This window comes from Podarcis vaucheri (genome assembly GCF_965113315.1).
Source record: "Podarcis vaucheri genome assembly, chromosome: 4".
Lineage (NCBI taxonomy): Eukaryota > Metazoa > Chordata > Lepidosauria > Squamata > Lacertidae > Podarcis > Podarcis vaucheri.
This window is the reverse complement of record NC_138762.1, coordinates 20,991,287-21,011,610: the sequence shown is the minus strand read 5'-3', so window position 1 is coordinate 21,011,610 and position 20,324 is coordinate 20,991,287. Positions and strand designations below refer to the sequence as shown.

General features: G+C 45.4%; 1 protein-coding gene across 1 annotated transcript in view; it reads right to left on the bottom strand.

Annotated features, from left to right (window-relative positions):
- The window catches only part of ARHGAP42 (Rho GTPase activating protein 42), a 164,579-nt gene extending 147,281 nt beyond the window's left edge, over nt 1-17,298 (bottom strand). Inside the window, exon 1 of the mRNA XM_082219138.1 lies at nt 16,785-17,298. Within this exon, the coding sequence (XP_082075264.1) occupies nt 16,785-16,938 (154 nt within the window). The 5' untranslated portion in view covers nt 16,939-17,298. The remainder of the gene's footprint in view (nt 1-16,784) is intronic.
- Between the last annotated feature and the right edge of the window lie 3,026 nt (nt 17,299-20,324).

The window sequence follows — 20,324 nt, the reverse complement described above, 5'->3', positions numbered from 1 at the left end:
GGCGGCAGCGGGAGGTCCCATTAGCTAAAGTGGTACTTCAGGTTAAGAATGGTTTCAGGTTAAGAACGGACCTCCGGAATGAATTAAGTACTTAACCCGAGGTACCACTGTATTACATACCGGTTTGGTGTTTCCCACAATAATCGCAGCATGCGGAATTGACCCTAGAACAGGGGTCAGCAAACTTTTGCACTGTCCCTCAGACCTTGTGGGGGCCCGGAATATATATATGGGGTGAACGAATTCCTATGCCCCACAAATAACCCAGAGATGTATTTTAAATAAAAACACGCATTCTATGCATGTAAAAACACCAGACAGGCCCCACAAATAACCCAGATATGCATTTTTAATAAAAGGACACATTCTACTCATGTAAAAACATGCTGATTCCCGGACTGTCCGCGGGCCGGATTGAGAAGGGGATTGGCCCCCAGGCCTTAGGTTATGTTGCCTACGCCTGCTCTAGAATCATAGAATTGTAGAGTTGGCAGGAACCTCTAGGGTCATCTAGTCCAACCCCCTGCAATGCAGGAATCTTTCGCCCAATGCGGGGCTCGAACCCACGATTCTGAGATTAAGAATCTCATGCTCCACCAACTGAGCTATCCCTCACTGAAGGTCACATCTGGGTTGCACCACCCTACTGAGGCTGCAGTTCTAAGCATCTTCTGGAATAAGTGAATTATGGACTGCAGCTGCGTCACATTCCAATGTCACCCAACTTCTGAGATACAGAGACAAACAAACCAAGCAGCCAAAAAAAAATTCACATAGGTAGAAATTTGATACAGCTGGCTTCTGAGAGTGAATTGCAGAAGGAAAAGTAAAGGTTTTGTTTAGGCTAAACAAAAAATAAAACAAAACAAAACTTTGCATGCACAACAGGTCTGAATTGGCAGTGAATGAGTAAGAAAGAGTTGTGGAAAGTATCAGCCAGTGTTCAGCAGCTGTGAAAAGAGGTGAATTCTGTGTGAGGTATCATTGGGAACTGAACATAAGACTGCCAATATCACAACGCTGTTATATAAATCTAAGGTGTGACTATGCTTGGAATACTCTGTACGGTGCTACCTCGGGCTAAAAACTTAATTCATTCTGGAGGTCTGTTCTTAACCTGAAACTGTTCTTAAACTGAGGTACCACTTTAACTAATTGGGCCTCCCAGTGCTGCCACGCGATTTCTATTCTCATCCTGAAGCAAAGTTCTGAACCCGAGGTACTATTTCTGGGTTAGCGGAGTCTGTAACCTGAAGCGTATGTAACCTGAGGTACCACTGTAGTTTGGGGAGTGGGGGAAGGTAAGGAGGGTCATGATAAATCATATAAAATTATGTATAGTGTGGAGGAAACAGCTAGGACACAATGGCTCAGAAGAAGTTTTTCCATGTCTCGTAGTGTTATTTAATTGTAGCACCCCAAAGCAGTTTACAAAATGAACCTCGGAAATATTAGAAAATTAGTAAAACTCATGGTCATCCAATGAAGCCAAATGTTGGAAGCTTCAGGACAGACAAAAGAGAGTATTTACTTCCCACAGCTGGGGTAGCTCAGTTGGTAGAACATGAAACTCTCAATTTCAGGGTCGTGGGTTTGAACCCCATGTTGGGTGAAAGATTCCAGGGTTGGGCTTTTGTTTTGCCCCCCGCAGTTTGGTCAAACTCATGCTGGTAGCTTCGCGAACACTATACAACCATCTCGTCTTCTGTCGTCCCCTTCTCCTTGTGCCCTCCATCTTTCCCTCCATCTTTCTTTTCCAGGGAGTCTTCTCTTCTCATGAGGTGGCCAAAGTACTGGAGCCTCAGCTTCAGGATCTCTCCTTCCAGTGAGCACTCAGGGCTGATTTCCTTCAGAATGGATAGGTTTGATCTTCTTGCAGTCCATGGGACTCTCAAGAGTCTCCTCCAGCACCATAATTCAAAAGCATCAATTCTTCGGCAATCAGCCTTCTTTATGGTCCAGCTCTCACTTCCATACATCACTACTGGGAAAACCATAGCTTTATGGGAGAGCCGGTGTGGTGGAGTGGTTAAGAGCGGTAGATTTGTTATCTGGGGAACCGGGTTCGCGTCTCCACTCCTTCACACGCAACTGCTGGGTGACCTTGGGCCAGTCACACTTCTCTGAAGTCTCTCAGCCCCACTCACCTCACAGAGTGTTTGTTGCGGGGAGGAAGGGAAAGGAGAATGTTAGCTGCTTTGAGACTCCTTAAAGGGAGTGAAAGGCGGGATATCAAATCCAAACTCTTCTCTTCTTCTTCTTAACTATACGGACCTTTGTTGGCAAGGTGATGTCTCTGCTTTTTAAGATGCTGCCTAGGTTTGTCATTGCTTTTCTCCCAAGAAGCAGGCGTCTTTTAATTTCATGGCTGCTGTCACCATCTGCAGTGATGGGCCCTGCAGGATCAGGCCAAAGGCCAGTCTAATAACAGAATCATAGAATTGTAGAGTTGGAAGGGACAAAAAGAGTCATCTAGGGTTGGGCTAGATGACTCTTTTTATCCCTTCCAACTCTACAATTCTATGATTCTGTTATTAGACTGGCCTTTGGCCTGATCCTGCAGGGCCCATCTTTAGGCTCTTTTTATTCCCTGCGTGCCTATTTCAGTTGAATGTAACTTCCGCCACCCTACAGCTTATTCTGAAACTAAAATCAGGAAACCAGGACACCCTTTGGGGGGGTGGGGGGGCAATCAAGGGGGGGAAATTCCACAAAGCATCTTCTCTCAAAAACAGACACCTACTGTATTTTAAAGTGACATGGCAGACATACTAATCTCTCCTACTAACCCCGACAGAGGTTTCAAGGAACATAAACAGGAAACACCCTTATGTGCAAACTGAAATGCTTTCAACTTGTCTTTTTGACCTCCGGCTTGCAGATGCAAAGGTTCGATGTATTAGAGAAGAGACCGAGCTGTAAAACGCAGAGATGGATATTGGGCTCCTCTCAATATATGCTGAATTAGAAAGCAATAGGGCGTTTCAGAGGGGGGGAAATTGAATTAAAAATATACACAGAGTGGGGGGAACTGAATGCAAGGTTCACTACAGACTCTCCAAGCCACATGGCAAGAAGGGGAAATATTTAAGCATGTCCACTCCAAATAAACAATAGCATAGTTTGGAGTTTATATCCTATCATAAGCTACTTTGGTGATGATCCCTGAAGGGATGGCAGCCAGGCATAGAAGCACTATATAAAAACATTACAGATTCATTTTTTAAAAAAAGAAAATCCAACAAGATTAAGGAGAGAGGAATCTGAGCAATGCTTTGCACAGGTTCCTGGTGGAAGAGGATCATTTCAGAATGCATAAGTAGCTTACAGAATTTCTGGCCCAGAACAGAATTATGGCCACTCAAAACAGTTTCTAAAGCAGGTGGGGAGGCTAGTAAAAAAATAGTTTAAATCTACTGGAGATTAATAGTTAAAGTAAACAAACAAACAGGGCATCTGAGGCAGTGTATCTTTGAGCATCAGCCCCTACGTGCAAACAAAGGAGATAGTAGAATCACAGAATCACACACAGAATCACAGAATTGTTGAGTTGGAAGGAACCCTGGCGATCATCTAGTCCAGCCCCTGCAATGCAGGAATATACAGCTGCCCCATTCAAGGATCAAACCTGTGACCTTGCCGTTACAAGCACCACACGCTAACCAACTGAGCCAGCTATTCAGGCACTATTGTTGTCTCCTCTCTGCACCCTGCAATATGTAATCAATTCTCCACGATTCCCAAGTTTCCACTCTTTTTCTAACTATTGCCTGGACTTGAATTCTGTCATTCCTGCACTACAGTGGGTTGAACTAGATGACCCTTAGGGTCCTTTCCAAAGCTGCGAATCTACGATTCTATGAAATAAAATTAGTGCCCTGGCTTGCACGATACAATTGCTGTTGTTTAGTCATTTAGTTGTGTCCGACTCCTCTTGACCCCATGGACCAGACCACGCCAGGCACTCCTGTCTTCCACTGCCTCCCGCAGTTTGGTCAAACTCATGCTGGTAGCTTCAAGAACACTGTCCAACCATCTCGTCTTCTGTCGTCCCCTTCTCCTTGTGCCCTCCATCTTTCCCAACACCAGGGTCTTTTCCAGGGAGTCTTCTCTTGACATGAGGTGGCCAAAGTATTGGAGCCTCAGCTTCAGGATCTGTCCTTCCAGTGAGCACTCAGGGCTGATTTCCTTCAGAATGGATTGGTTTGATCTTCTTGCAGTCCATGGGACTCTCAAGAGTTTCCTCCAGCACCATAATTCAAAAGCATCAACCTTCTTTATGGTCCAGCTCTCACTTCCATACATCACTACTGGGAAAACCATAGCTTTAACTATACAGACCTTTGTCGGCAAGGTGATGTCTCTGTTTTTTAAGATGCTGTCTAGGTTTGTCACTGCTTTTCTCCCAAGCAGGCATCTTTTAATTTCATGACTGCTGTCACCATCTGCAGTGATCATTGAACCCAAGAAAGTAAAATCTCTCACTCCCTCTATTTCTTCCCTTTCTATTTGCCAGGAGGTGATGGAACCAGTGGCCATGATCTTAGTTTTTTTTTTGATGTTGAGCTTCAGACCAAATTTTGCGCTCTCCTCTTTCACCCTCATTAAAAGTTTCTTTAATTCCTCCTCACTTTCTGCCATCAAGGTTGTGTCATCTGCATATCTGAGGTTGCTGATATTTCTTCCGGCAATCTTAATTCCGTCTTGGGATTCATCCAGTACAGCCTTTCACATGATGAATTCTGCATATAAGTTAAATAAGCAGGGAGACATTATACAGCCTTGTCGTACTCCTTTCCCAATTTTGAACCAATCGGTTATTCCATATCCAGTTCTAACTGTAGCTTCTTGTCCCACACAGAGATTTCTTAGGAGACAGATGATGAGGTGATCAGGCACTCCCATTTCTTTAAGAACATAGGGCTTAATGTGAAGCATACTGACTGATGGGTAATACGTATTGGGTTGAAAACACATGTTCAGTTCAGAAGGACACATAAATGAGGACTGTTGAAGGGATCCCAAAGAGGGAGCCTTTTCAGCAGCAGTGCCCCAGCAGAGAAATGTCTTCCCCAGAGAGACTCGCCTAGCATCTACTTTAATATTGAAAACCTTTGCAAATTTCCCCAGCCTTTTTCATCTGTTTCAGACTTCAGCTGCCTTTCTTCGCTGTGACTGCTGTTATGCAAACGTATGCTGTTGTTTGAATTTCAAGTTGTTTTTATTTCCCGCGACGAGCCACCCTGAGTACTTTTGTTCTGTGCCCTATAAAAAAAAACAGCAACACTGGAATTTAAACAAACAACGGGGACAATTATCATGCTCACCCTACGCTTATGACCCTTCTTGTTTCATGCTTTAAATCTGCAACATTCCATCGATTCGGGTATTTTAGGGAAAGGGCCTTGGTGCTGCAATCCTGTGCACTTACTCAAGAGGAAGGCCCACTGAACCCAGTGAGAAGTATCGGCCCAGAAGTAAGGAGGCAGGGGATTTCAAACCAGGTGATTAGCTGCTTTGAATATAACGGAAATGGATTAAATCACCTGGTGCCTTCCTGGAGACTACAATATCCATCAACCTCACCCAGCAAAGGCTTATAGGAGTTGTAGTCCAAAACATCTGAAAGGCACCAGATGGAAAAAAAATAGTAGCATCTTTTTTGCCAGGGTGCTGTGGACAAAGGACCAAACTTATTTGTTTTATATAAGCCTAGATATTTAACTCTGGGGAAAGTGTTGACTCTGCTAGCAGTTCTCAGCATGCTGTTCTCTTCTCCAAAGAAAAGGAAAACACAGAAATACCCTTTCAACTGCAAGAATTTTTATTTTATTTTTTTAAAGAAGAGTTTTGTCCTTGGCATATGGTTGATGAAAACAAAACCAATGTTGCAGGGAGCAGGTCAGGCAGAAAACCATTTTGAATTAATTGTTAACAGGAAACTGCCAGGTTGACATAACTGGTTCCCAGTCTACAAACCCCCAAGAGAATCCATACAGGATCTGTTAAGTCACTTTTTCCACTCTTAGCAAGGAAGGGGGTGGGGAAAACATTCACGAAAACCACTTTTTTAGGAGCCAAAACTTTTTATCTAGTAAGAAGTGTGATGCAAAAGAAAGGAGGTTGAAATTCCGTGCTGGCTTGGCTGTGAGTAAGTGTCACTGAACTCAAAGGGACTTACTTGTGTACTGACTTGCAAAAGTATGCACTGTACACCTCTTATAAAGCAGAAATGGAAAAGGCCAGATGGCAAATATTCATAACTTAAACCCTTGATTAAAGTTTGCCTTGCTGGGCGTCCCTAGATGACCCTTGGGGTCCATAGCTGTCAACGTTTCCCTTTTCTTGCGAGGAATCCTATTTGGAATACAGCAATTTCCCTTTAAAAAAGGGAAATGTTGACAGCTATGTTGGGGTCCCTTCTAATTCTACAAATCTATGATTCTACTGCAGCAATCGTGGGACATTAGCCAGAGAACACTCACTGCATCCTTACTTAAGTTACTTAAACCCAGTGGGTCTACTACAACCCTGTATTCTGAACTTTTAAATGGATTTATGTTTATGCTTTTAAATTTACGTTGGTTGGAGACATTTTAGGTAACAAGCGACTGGTAAGTTTAATAAGCATCAAATATACCCCACATAAACAAACAAAAATAAAAACCCCTGATTACTAGGCTGCCTTACAAATGAGGAAGGATCAGAAATAGCTGCAGCAGATCACGTCTCTGTGAACAGTGGACACCAGCCACAGTTCAGCGACACAAAGGTTGAAAGAACCATCTTACCTGCAGCTTTTTATGGAAGTGTAGAAGAAACACATGAACCATCTCTTTCACAAGGAAAAAGTTGCACCATCAACCTGCATTCTGAATTGCCTTCTTCCGCCAGTTTAATCATTTACTTTAAAATTTATTCTTAGTGGAGGTATGGAACTCATTTGGAACTTTCACCCTAGTTGCAGATTAAAAGCATCTTAACTGAAAATGGTACTCCCTAGCCTCGATTCTTAGAAATATTTCTGTGCAGAATGTGGGACGCTTCTGTACAAAGAAGCAGCAGCATTTTTTTGGAAGGAGGAATAAATGTGCAGATTGGAAACCCACACTCCACAAGGTGTTATGTCTCTGGAGGAGAGAAGGTACACTTGCTCACTTGCCCAACATGGAAGGACTCAGAAGCCCAGTAGACCTAAGACTGCAAATTGGCTTCAAGGGATTTCAAAACAGCATACTTGGTTCTTTGCAAACGTCCCAGGAGTCCTATGCAACACCCATGTGAAATGTCCCTATACCCAACACAAAATCCAAGGAAACAGCCAAGTTGTTTCCTTGCATCGACAAAGCGGTTTCCCGTAGATTTAGTGGAATTTCTCAAGCTTTGGCGGAGAGGCAGCAAAACAACAAAACTGAACATGAAACTTCCTTGCGCAGAGGGCTGTCAAAGTAAACAAATTCCAAAGCACCGTGAGAAATATGCGCTTCTTCCGAGCTTACATTTCAGGGCATTTTCAACAGCAACAAGTGCGTAATTTTCAGATGTGAACTTAAACGATTACACACGCAGACTCCTTCGCTGTTACTTTAGAGCGGAGGGAAACACCAAAAAGAGAAGCACCGTGAGAGTTAGCTTGGGAAAAGAGAAGGGGAAATGCAAAAGCCCAAAGCCCACCCCCATTCCTAACCGCTGAAACTGGTTTAGGTGCCAGAGTAGGGAACCTTGTTCATCCCAAGGGCCACATTCACTTCTGGGGAGCTTTCTGGGGGCCACATGCCAATGGTGGGTGGGCGGAGCAATCGTAACGTTCTAAGATGATACACCTTACCTTTGTACATCAGGCTAGTTCCTACAGTCTTCCTGTTGGAGATTCTTGCATTGCAGGGGGTTGGACTAGATGACCCTCGGGGTCCCTTCCAACGTTACAATTCTGTGATTCATCCAGGCAAACACTATGAGACACATTCCAGCCAGGCAAAAACACTTGGTGTGGTCAATGCGAACAGCCCTAAATCTAGGGAGGGGGGTGGATGATCCAATGCGTGCAGCGAAAAGAGGAAGCTCAACGCTGCGTGCAGGGAATAAATAGCCCCTCATCAGTCAATCATAAAACTGCTACACCAAATTCCCCCCAACGACTGAGGGGTGCCCAATCAGAAACATCTATACTAACCCACCCAGCAACAGAGGTTGCCCCCACCGCAACACGTGCTCTCCATGAAGGAGAACCATAGCTGTCAACTTACAGATTTGAAAATAAGGGACCAGCAGCCTTGAAAATAAGGGATCAGCAGCCAAAATAAGGGACCAACAATTACTTTGATAAAATATATATTTTGTTGCATGCAAATGGCTTTAGATACCTATTAGGTCCATAAATTACCATAGAGCATATATTCAACACACAAAAACAGCAACAATTTGTTGTTGACAAAGCACAGCTGGACACAGAAAGGGCCCCGTTACCTTCAGTAGCTTATTTAAGGGACATCATCAATAAGGGAAAGCAGCGGGACATGGCGCTGGGATAAGGGGCTGTCCCGCCAAATAAGGGACGCTTGACAGCTATGAGGAGAACCTGCTATTCCAAACTAAGCCACCTTTTGGAAGCACCCAAACTGCTCCCACTGAAATCGATGGGAAGCGAGTCAAACTTTGACTAACGGGTCTCGACTGAAATCTGTGTGAAATGAAGACAACTCACTTAGTTACTAATAAATCAACGTAGAAGAAAGAAGCCATGGGGAAACGTCATGCAAAAAGAGCAGTAACAATTACCTGAAATCAAAATAGTGTACACTCGTACCCTCTGAACTTACTCCTCTACAATTCTCACTATACCAGAAAGAAATATACACTTGCCAAATCAGAATCACACTTCATGCATTGTGTGATGTGAGCTGCTAGTTTTTACAATGTCACAAGACTCCTCCGTACTGTAAAGTACTAACTAGGTGAAACGGGCTACTATGCTTGCAGGAAAAGGTGACTCAGGATTACTGCACAGCCTTTTAAATTATCTTTACTATCGCAACGGCAATCCTGCGCCAGAGGCTGCGTAAGAGGCCTTCAAGGAACTGAAGCGGAGACTTCGCATTGCTCAACTTGCCACTTGCTCTAACTGGGTTTTCCTTCTTCGTGAAAATGAGATTTTAAAAAGGCAACGTTGCCTGTTGCTGCATTGAAGCAGAAAAATATAACAAAAGCACATGTCTAAAATCCCTTCTCCCCGCAGCATTCCTTCCAGAAAATGAACACCTGTGCAATTATCAGTATCTGTCATCAATAAAATTGCAAACACGCCAAAATATGAATAGGCCATTTCTTGTGGGGCGTCTGTACTTTCTCCTTTCACGATAAAATAAATTTGCGTACCTAAACTGTGAAATTTTAAAACTGATCCTGGCAAAGTGAAACTATTTGGAAAAGGTAAAGTAAAGGTATTCACATATATATTCACATACAGCGGTACCCTTGTTGTTGAACTTAATCTGTTCCAGGAGTCCATTCAATTCCCGGAACCGTTCAAAAACCAAGGAGCTTCCTGCACCAATCGGAAGATGCAGAAGCCGCGTCAGACGTTCAGCTTCCAAAAAAGTTCGCAAACCGGAACACTTACTTCCGGGTTTGCGGCATTCAGGAGCCAATTTGTTTGGGAGCCAAGCTGTTCGACATCCAAGGTACCACTGTATATAATTTAGTACTTCCTTTTATAGGGTTGCCATATTTCAAAAAGTAAAAACCAGGACACCCCAAAAGTTGTTGAGCTTTCTTTCTTTAGAAAGACCCCAAAATTGTTGAGCTATTTTCAGGATAGCCTGGTAGTTGAGCTTTTTCTAAGACAAACCCCAAAGTTGTTGAGCTTCCAGAAATCCCCCCCAGACGTCACTTCCACCTTTGAAATCCCGAACGTATGGCAGCCCTACCTTTACATTTTTGCTGATTTCACCTGTGCAGGTCTCAGATCCAACAACCTCTTCCAGCATCACCAGAAAGGGCTCAGAGACAACCTGGTCGAAAATCAGGCCAGTCAGCAATTGATGCTCTGGTGGTGGTCAGACCCATTATAAGGAAGTTTCTTTGCATTACCAGTCACTATTTTAGGTTTTATTATGTACGCTGCTTTGAGGTTTGTTTGTTTTTTGGTTGAGCAGTTTATATATTTCCCTAAACAGAAACAAAACAGTTGCAAAATGCAAAAAGCAGCTAGCTTTGTTGCTGCCAAGTCCAGTCAAAGGCGGCAAAGTTGGGGTGTGTGTGTGCTTTTGTCACCGTCCTTCTAAAAGGGACCCAGAGATTCAATTTGCAGAAATTAAGTCAAGCGAGCCTTTTTCTTGCTAATGGTGTGTTAGTTTTGACAGCTCTTTCCTAAATTCATTATGAGCAGCGAGTGCTACTGAGATCAACATGGCATGTTCAAAATCCAGCCTTTTTTGGAGCTATTTTCTCAGAACAGAGGCAGTTGACATCTGAAGTGTAATATGGCAGAGAAATTTCAGACCAGAGGTGGATAGGTGGGTGGGAGGAAACTACTAGAATTATTCAGGCCATCTTTTTGCAAATGCAAACTATTTCTCGTGGCTTTTTAGGGATACACTCCTGGGCTGCATGCTTTATATTAAAAAAAAATCTGCATCTTGAATATGCGATAAAACGTTTTCAATGACTGTATTTTTATGCTTGTGGATTAAAAAACAAACAAAACACAAACCAGAACACTTCGGAATAACCTATCAAAATTGCTGTCCTTATACTAGATCCGATGTTGCAGTGTGATGAAACCTTTAGAATGTGATATTTATTTAATCCAACCCCTCAAGGCACAAAGTCTTATGAAAGCCACTTGCAAATATTTAACCCTTCGCAGGAAGCAAGAAGTGTTGTCACCTGATTCTAAAGACGTGGGGAGGAAGGGAAGGTTGTAATTTAGGCTGCAATCCTAATTGTACAGCCGGCGTCCAAAACTCCCATTCTTCTAGGTGCATTTTGCGACAGGGAATTTCAGAGCAGTTTCTAAGCTCTGGGCGCAGTATTGCGCCTAAGATTTCAGATTAAAAATGCAGAGTGGAAGAAAAGGAAGACCTTTTTCTGCCTCCCCACTTCCAGCTATTCTCTGAAGACTGGAGAAGAGACCCTCTTAAGAATATTAGGGGGGTGGGCAGGGGAAGGACTAGACCATGTGAAAAATGAGCATAATATTTTAGCTGCAGTTCATTCATTTCCAGCCTTGTATTCTTGTTATGAAAAAAGCACACCTAGACATTCTGTTGTTGCGGCCATAACCTAGCCTTAAGGTGCCATTCAGCTTCTAGTTTTCACATCTCAGTTTCTGACACTGTGTGCAGCACTTAGAGACAACTGCCATTAAGTGGTATATAAAAAGGTAAAGGGACCCCCTGACCATTAGGTCCAGTCGCGGACTACTCTGGGGTTGCGGCGCTCATCTCGCTTTACTGGCCGCGGGAGCTAGCGTACAGCTTCTGGGTCATGTGGCCAGCATGACTAAGCCGCTTCTGGCGAACCAGAGCAGCGCACGGAAACGCCGTTTACGTTCCCGCTGGAGCGGTACCTAATTATCTACTTGCACTTTGTGCTTTCAAACTGCTAGGTAGGCAGGAGCTGGGACTGAGCGACGGGAGCTCACCCCATCGCAGTGATTCGAACCGCCAACCTTCTGATCAGCAAGCCCAAGAGGCTCAGTGGTTTAACCCACAGCGCCACCCGCGTCCCAAGTAGTATATAAATTGTCTAAATAAAGACGTAACTATCTTAAAATAAGAAGCTGTCTATAGCAGTGTTTCCCAACCAGTGTTCCGCGGCACACTACTGTGCCGTGAGACGTTGGCTGGTGTGCCGTGGGAGGGAGGCGGGCGAGTCGGGCGGTGAGAGGCGGCGGCGGCGAGGATCCGCGTCGAGCCGGGGGCGGCTCCGCGGTGGTGGTGCCGAGCGGCGGGGCAGCGCGTGCAAAAGGGAGGAGCGCGAGACAGCGGAGGAGGAGGAGGCCGGCATGTCCGGGCAACAGCAGCAGCAACTCCCGGCGACGGCTCCTCAAGCCCCGCCGCCGCCCCCTCCTCCGCCCGCTATCGCCGCCACCACCACAACAGCCGCAGCCGCCTCAGTTGCCGCCGTCCCTCAGTCCCTCGCTCTGCCGCCTCCTCCCACCCCCAAAGCTTGGAGGTTCCCCGGCAAGGGGGAGGGAAAAAACTTTCACTTTCGTGCATCCCTCCCGGCGTGACGCTGCGCGCTGACGTCACGGGGCTGTAATGGTGGTGTGCCGCGAGATTTTTTTCAGTAAACAGGTGTGCCGTTGCCCAAAAAAGTTTGGGAAACACTGGTCTATAGCCTATTCCCCCTGGATAGCTCAGTTGATAGAGCATGAGGCGGTTAATTCCAGGGTGGTGGGTTCGAGTCCAACGATTCCCGCATTGCAGGGGATTGGACTACATGATCTTTGCAGTCCCTTCCAACTCTACAATACTATGCTTCTATTGTTCTTTGACCTCAACTACTCAGACTCTTGCTATTTTGCTGGCATTAAGCAATCACCTCCTTTTATAAAATAAAAAAGGAAAAACTTCAGTTGAATATTTGGCATGCAATGCTTTGAGTTCCTACAAATTTCCCCGGAAAGATCTGCAACAGCAAGGCATGCAGCAACCCATTCCCCTTCACTCACTTACTGAGGAGCTCAGCTTGAGAAACTACAACATATTTGGCGCTCTTGAATTCCTTCCTCCCCCGCACCCCCCAAAAGAGAACTTCGTATGGCAAGGAAACCGATAGAGAAAAATGCACTGGGAAGTGTAGGATAACAACTGCTGGACGCAAAGTCATCTCACCCGCTTGCAAACAAATCAGGATGAACGCAAAGGCCGCATAACCTTCCTGCTAACTCTGTGCAAACAAATGAATGCTCAATAAACAGTGTGTAACCTCTCTGCAAACTTTGTGCAAACAATTCGGGAGGAATGCTCAATAAACAGGTCACTTGGAAGCACCCTTCGCCAGCTTAGGGCCCAACAAGATGTGATGTTAAATGTGCCTTCTCCATGGTGACTCTGGAATGCCCTCCGCCATGGAGGCTTGACTGGCGCCCGCCAACACTACAGATTTCCACCCTCAGGTTAAGACATTGGGGTAGCCAACTTGGTGCTCTCTTGGACTACAACTCCCAGCTTCCATGATCACTTGTCATGCCTGCTGGGAGTTCAAGAAAATCTGCAGGGCAGCTGCAGGTTAGCGATCCGTGGGTTAAGACAGCGGCATCTGCCCAGGCATTTCATTTGTAACCTCTGATCTGCCCAATTACAGTGGTACCTCGGGTTACATATGCTTCAGGTTACAGACTCCGCTAACCCAGAAATATTGCTTCAGGTTAAGAACTTTGCTTCAGGATAAGAACAGAAATTGTGCTCCGGCGGCGGCAGTGGGAGGCCCCATTAGCTAAAGTGGTACCTCAGGTTAAGAGCAGTTTCAGGTTAAGAACAGACCTCCGGAATGAATTAACTACTTAACCCGAGGTACCACTGCATTTTGCATTATTCTTGCCTCTCATTTTTATTGCCGTGTGAAGGGTTTTCCGCTGCTTTTGTTATACCGTATTTTTATTGCTGTGCTCGCCATGGATGAAAGGGTGGGCTAGATTTTTCATTTATTTAAAAAACACACAACATTAACAACAAGCAAGTTTTTTTTTAAAAAAAACTGCAAATAGCATCAGCTGGGAGGAGCTGATAATTATTGAGATACCCGTGGGTGGGTGGGCGGAGAAGTGAGTTTAACACTTTCCTCCCCATATGTGGTCCTGAGGAAAATCCCTCCTATGGAAGGGATGCTGTTTGCATTGGGAGAAAAACTTCCCACTGGCACCTATGAGAATATTTACTCCCCAAAGCATATTAATAGTTTCAGAACTGGGTTTTTCCAGCAGACCGCAACAGGGGTCGAAAGGGTTAAATTCCATCTCTCCTGCTTGCTGCCCTCCCAGTAATTATCACATTTAATGCTAGTTTGTCCCTTCAAGATAGCAGCTGGAGAGGAGACCAAGCATAAACATTTAGCAAGAATGACCTCAGTGGCAGGGGTTGCAATCATTACCTCCAGCAACAACAGGGTTAGGCAAGGGTTAAAAACAGAGCTTCCTGTTCTTTTCCCAGGCTTCCTAAATATATTTCAGGGGGAGAATTATGGGAAGTCAACTTACACGGAAAAGAAGAGAGGCAGCCAGAATCGAATTCAAGGAACGGAACACAGAAGCAAAGTAACAACTATCCTTTCACATCATGGCATGCGCTCGGGTTCACAATTCCACATACCCACTCATTCTATAAGGAGCATGAGACTCTGAATCTCAGGGTTGTGGGTTCAAGGCCCACTTTGGGCAAAAAGATCCCTGCATTGTAGGGGGTTGGATTAGATGACCCTCATTGTCCCTTCCAACAGTACAATTCTATGATGTATGAAACCATCTGGGGGAAAATATATGTACCACTGTCTAAGCCTGGCAGAAGGGCAACAAGGATTTGAAATAGTGGCCCCACCCTCTCTGGTTCTGCTGCCACCATGTCCCCAGGACCCCCCCTTTTTTGTGGGGGCTTACACCATCCTTGGCTCAACTGGCTGAGCCCTGGATGTGGAAGTTGTGCCAGCACATCTTGAGCTAAGCCGGGTCTGGAGACTTAACGCCACAGGCTGAGTCAGGAATTAAATAGCCGAGCCAAAGATCTGCTGCATGCATCCTAAATTGTTCATCATCCCAGAGGTTCTTGCCATAACACTGCCCTCTTACTGACAAGAGGCATCACCCAATTCAGTGGGAGTGTGTCTATCAATGTGTGTCACAGAACCATGCAAGATCAAACACACCCCTGTAAAAATAATAACACAAACATCTGATGCAGAAAGTGGATGAACTTCACTTGCCAACTGCTTTTACAGTAAGTTTAGGAGGAGTATTTTGCAAGTTTCGACCAGCGGTTTTTAGTTTTTACACATTTATTCTGTCTGGTTCTGTTTTATAAATTGGTTTCCACCCTTCCCATTCATTCCGTGTTCTTTCTATAACAGTGATATACCAGGAGATACAATACTTACTTAAAGCGACTTGCAAAAAATTAATATCTTGGACACCAACTGCATGGAAAAGGAATTAAGGCTGCAATGCTAACACACACTTGCTAAGGAGTAAGCCCCATTGACCACAGTGCAGTCTACTTCTGAGTAAACCCACTGGACAACTACAAACCCACAGGCTACAAACTACAAACCCAAAGGACGCTCCATTTAATGCGTTGGGCTTCTGAGAAAACATGCACAAAGATCCAGCTGCAAGAGTTTTGAGATTGTAAACTCCTAGGAGGCAGGGACCCATCATTGTTGCTTTGACTCTGTACAGCAACTCTGAATGAGATAAGTAAAACCATTAGGCTATCAAAAACGAATTAGGAAGGAAAGTTTGAAGCAGAGGAAAAAAGTATGTCATTGGATATATCTCACACTCATAGGAACATAGGAAGCTGCCTTCTACTGAATCAAACCATTAATTCATCTACTTCAATGTTGCCTACACTGACTGGTAGCAGCTCTCCAGGACTTCAGGCAGGACTATCTCCCAGCACTACCTGGAACTACCCCAAATTGAACCCAACAGGCTATCCATGCAAAAGCAAAATACTTTGCTGCAGAACTATGACCCTTCTTCCTCAATCTGCCTTACACTAAGACCATTGCTCCATCTAGTTCAATGTTGACTACACTGACAGGCAGCAGCTCTCCAGAGTTTAAGGCAGGGGAATGTCCCACCCAAATGTGGAGATGTCCCAGACCGAACCTGACACATTACCCACACAAAGCAAAACACTCTGCTACTGAATTATGACACTTCTCCTAAAGCTGTTTTCTACTAAGCTCGACCATTGGCCCATCTGCCAGCAGAGCCAGTGTGGTGTAGTGGCTCTGTAGACTGCTAGACTAGGAGCTGGGTTCAAATCCCCACTCAGCCATAAAACTCACTGGGAGCCAGTCGCTGCCTCTCGTCCCAACCTACCTCATAGGGCTGACCTTCTCTATGTCCCCAGTCCTGGCAGGCTCAGAGGGTGACAACACAAGAACGGGGCCTTTTCTGTGGTGGCTCCCCACCTGTGGAATGCTGTCTCCAGAGAGGCTCGCCTGGCACCACCATTACATATTTTATCCCCCACCCCGCACAAACGCTCCTCTTTACCCAGGCCTTTGACCATTAAATAATCTAAGGCCTTTTATAGCTGTGGAGGCAGGGATTGTTATTACGATTATTTTACTATCATGCTATTTATTTATTACACTTTTAATGTTTTTATTATTATTCCCCCTTAAAATGTGTTCTTAACGCTGTGCAACGCCCTGAGATCCTTTGATAAAAGGGAGGTATATAAAGTAATTAAATAGCAATCAATAAATAAGAGTCAATAAACGGACCGGCAACGGCTCTCCACTCACACAAGGAGGGACACTCACATACGCACACTTGGAGATGCCCCCTTCTGCATGCCGAACAGCTGCCCTGGCTCGGAGCTACGCCCCTTCCCCACCAAGCACGTACGTGTCCCAGTCCCGGGACGACGGCGCCGCGAGAGAACTTTTTCGCCCTCCGACAGGGGCGCGCTTTCGCCGGATCCATTCAAACAAAAGAACAGTTCTTCTTCCCCGCCCCCTGCGCGCAAAGGGGATCGCGCCACCGCCGGGCATTTCCCCCCCGCGCACCGTCCGCACCCGCTTCCCCCGCACTTTACCCCGCGGTTACTTACTCCGGAGCGCCCCGATGAGCAGGCTGCCGTCCTTGATGAGCTCCTTGATGAACTTGTTGGTCCTCTCCAGCTCCACCTCGTGACATTTCAGCCTCTCGCGAAAATCCGGGCTATCCAAATACGAGTCGCTGAACTCCAGGGTGGGCAGCCCCATGGCACCGGCAAGGAGGGCGAGGAGGAGGAGGAGGAGGAAGAAACGCCGGGCCGAAGGGTCGGGGGGACGTCGGCGAAGCCCGCGGGCAACGGGGTGCGGGGTCTCGCCGCCCGCTCTCCAGCCCAAGCCGCGCGCAAAAAGGGGACTGTCAGCTGGTTACATGGCGCAGCCCGAGGCGCATCGCTGGAGCCACGGCGCGGCGATGGCTGCGTTCCGCTGCTGCTGCTGCTGCTGCTGGCGCACTCCTCTTCCGGCAGATCCGGGCTTTGCCGTCTTCCCCGCCAGCCCCGCCGCGCTTAAGCCTTCTCTGAGGCTCCCTCGGCCGGGCCAAGGAAACTCTCCTCCCAGGTCAAGGGAGGGAGACGCGCCGCAGGGGGGAGACCGAGAGGAGAGCGTTCTGGTTTCGCGCGTCTGGCCCAATCAGGGCGCGCGGCCGCCACCCGCCCACCCCCTCCCGCGCCCACGGGGCCACGCCCCCGCGGGATCCTTCTCAAGACTTGGGGAAAGTTCTTTTGGGAAGGGCATCCCAACGTGAGAGCCTCCGCACCTTCAAAAAGGGAACGGGGAAAGAAAAAGGGAAAAAAAGCATTTGTTTTCCATTTGCGATAGGTTTCAAACGATGCTGTTCTAGGTCATAATGGGTTACAGTCGACTAACTATCTGGCAGTAATATGTATAGTGCATGCTTTATATACAGTATAACTTTTTGAAAACTTACCAGCCCATCAAAATGGGAGAGCTTCCCTACCTCCAGAAAAGTAAAACAAAAGAGTTTTATTTTATATTTGCGATTGGTTTCAATGATGCTGTTATATATGTCATAATGGTTTGCAGGTCATGCTTTTTAGAATCACGGAATTGTAGAGTTGGAAGGGACCACAAGGGTCATCTAGCCCAACCCACTACAAATTCGAGACTCTTTTGCCAAAGGTGTGGCTCAAACCTACGACTCTCATGTTCTCCCTACTGAGCTATAAGCTGAGGTGGGGGTGGGGCGCCCGAACACACTCTCTGTGTGTGTTTATATTTGAAAATGCAGCCATCAGTCAGAAATTAGTGCTTCCCTCTAAAAATATAGAAGAAAATAGTTTTTATTTTATCTTAAAAATGGTTCTGTTATAGGTTATAGTGGGCTGCATATTTCTCTAGCAGTGTATATTGGGTATGCTTTTAAAAATATACCTACAGTATATTATTATTTTTGAAAATACAGCTGTAAAAAGACAATAGGTTGTACAGATCAATAAAAAGAGGATAAAACCCCCATAGCCATGCATGCTTTTGAACTTTACTGAGTTGCATTCAATTAACTTTCACTCAGAGCAGATTCCTTGAAATTAATGGGCATGGCTACCTTAGGTTCGTTAATTTCAAGGGATCCGCTTTGAAGGAAAGTTAGTTGACTGCGACCCAGTGAAGTTCAAAAGCAGGCAGTATATATAAAATTTCAACATATAGGCCAATAAAAATAGCAACTTCCAAACTTTTGTCTTAAGCCTACCCCATTGGCTAACGAAAGGGCTTGAGTTTTTCTACAATGGGTAAATTCTGCAAAAGTTTTCCTATGCATACATACATCTGGGTGTGGGATTTCTAATCCACCCTCACTCAGAAGATCCTGGTAGGACAAACAGATCAGCGAAACAATACTTTTTAAAAAAGAAATCTGAAAACATTTTAAATATACTGTATATGTAATATTTCATGTGCAGAACATACAAATTGATTACCTTAGTAATTCTTACACAACAACCCTGTAAGGCATGCCAGTAATAATATAGCCCAATAAATATAGCAAACAGAAACGGAAAAATAATATTATGAGGGTTAGGGTTAGAGCTAATCCTACCATGCAAAGTATAAATATAACAATGTGTGGAAGAGGATAAAGTTATCGTAATTAGTAACAACAAAGAGAATTGTTTGTGGCATAAGCTTTCGTGGACTATAGTCCACTTTAATCAGATGCGTGAAGTGTTATCCTGAGTTGCAATCATACAAGCTCGCTGCTGGGTGGGGCGATAGTAAAAAGTGAGGTCACCGGGAAATACAATGCAGAGAACTTTAGACAGGGATAGCTACATATTTATTTCTCTCTGACCTCACTTTTACAACCCCCCACAATGACGCTTCCATCGGAGCAAACTAACTGCTTTCTATAAAAGCGGATGCCATCATAACTTTGCTGGTCTTTAAAAGTGTCACGAGACTCTTGGTTGTTCTTTCTACAAAGAACCAATAGTGCCACTCCTCTGGAAATAATTAACGGCATCACCATTCATGGAACTTGGGCAAAGCAACCCTGCTAGGCGGTTGGGGGGGGACAGGGAGGTAGGGAAATCGAGGCAGAGGGTCCAAATCTTCCACAGCCCTTCCAAGCACATGGCTGCAGGGGGGAAGGGATGGGGGAAGTATACATTTCCTTCCTCCGCCACTGCTTGCTTGCTTGGTAACAGTTATATATACCCGATCATAATTGTACTGAAAGACAGTGTGGGGTAGTGGTTAGAGTGTCAGACTAGGACCTGGGAGAGACCAGAGTTTAAATCCTCACTCAGCCACAAAGTTCACTGAGTGACCTTGGACCAGTCACTGTGTCCTAGCCCAACCTACAACACAGGGTTGTTGTCAGGATAACGTGTGGAGCGGTAAAACCTTGCAGGAAGAGCAGGCCTAAACATAAGAATATGGGGCAGTATCCGACTGAATTCTTCCACTAGCACAAGGGCTTTCGGCTCACCTTATTACAGTGGTACCTCAGGTTACAGATGCTTCAGGTTACAGACTCTTCAGGTTACAGACTCCACTAACCTAGAAATAGCACCTCAGGTTAAGAACTTTGCTTCAAGACGAGAACAGAAATTGCGCAGCGGCAGCAGCGGGAGGCCCCATTAGCTAAAGTGGTGCTTCAGGTTAAGAACAGTTTCAGGTTAAGAACGGACCTCCAGAGCGAATTAAGTTCTCAACCCGAGGTACCACTGTATTCCACATGCCACTTGCGTGACCCCTAAATCTGGAGAATTAGGGGAACCCCCAGTACAGAGGAGAAGGCAAGGAAGTTTCATTTCCCAGCTTAAAAAGTGCTTACGGACTGCTTAGGGACACCACCCTTAATAAATAAATAAAATATCCACCCCTAATGTTATGATTCATCAGAGCCTCCCAAAAATTGGGTGCTGGAGAAATTTACAGTAAACCAAAAAAGCTTCACTTTTGAAATGGGGTGGGTGGGAGAAATCTGAATATTTCAATAGACTTGGCCATAAAAGTGTAGTCAGTATTTATGGGGAAAATGAGAAATGAACTTTGCTTGAACTCTTTCCCTCCACACACTCTGCCTTTTACGATGCTTTGTTATTTTTTCGATCCCGGTGTTTTCATTGCAT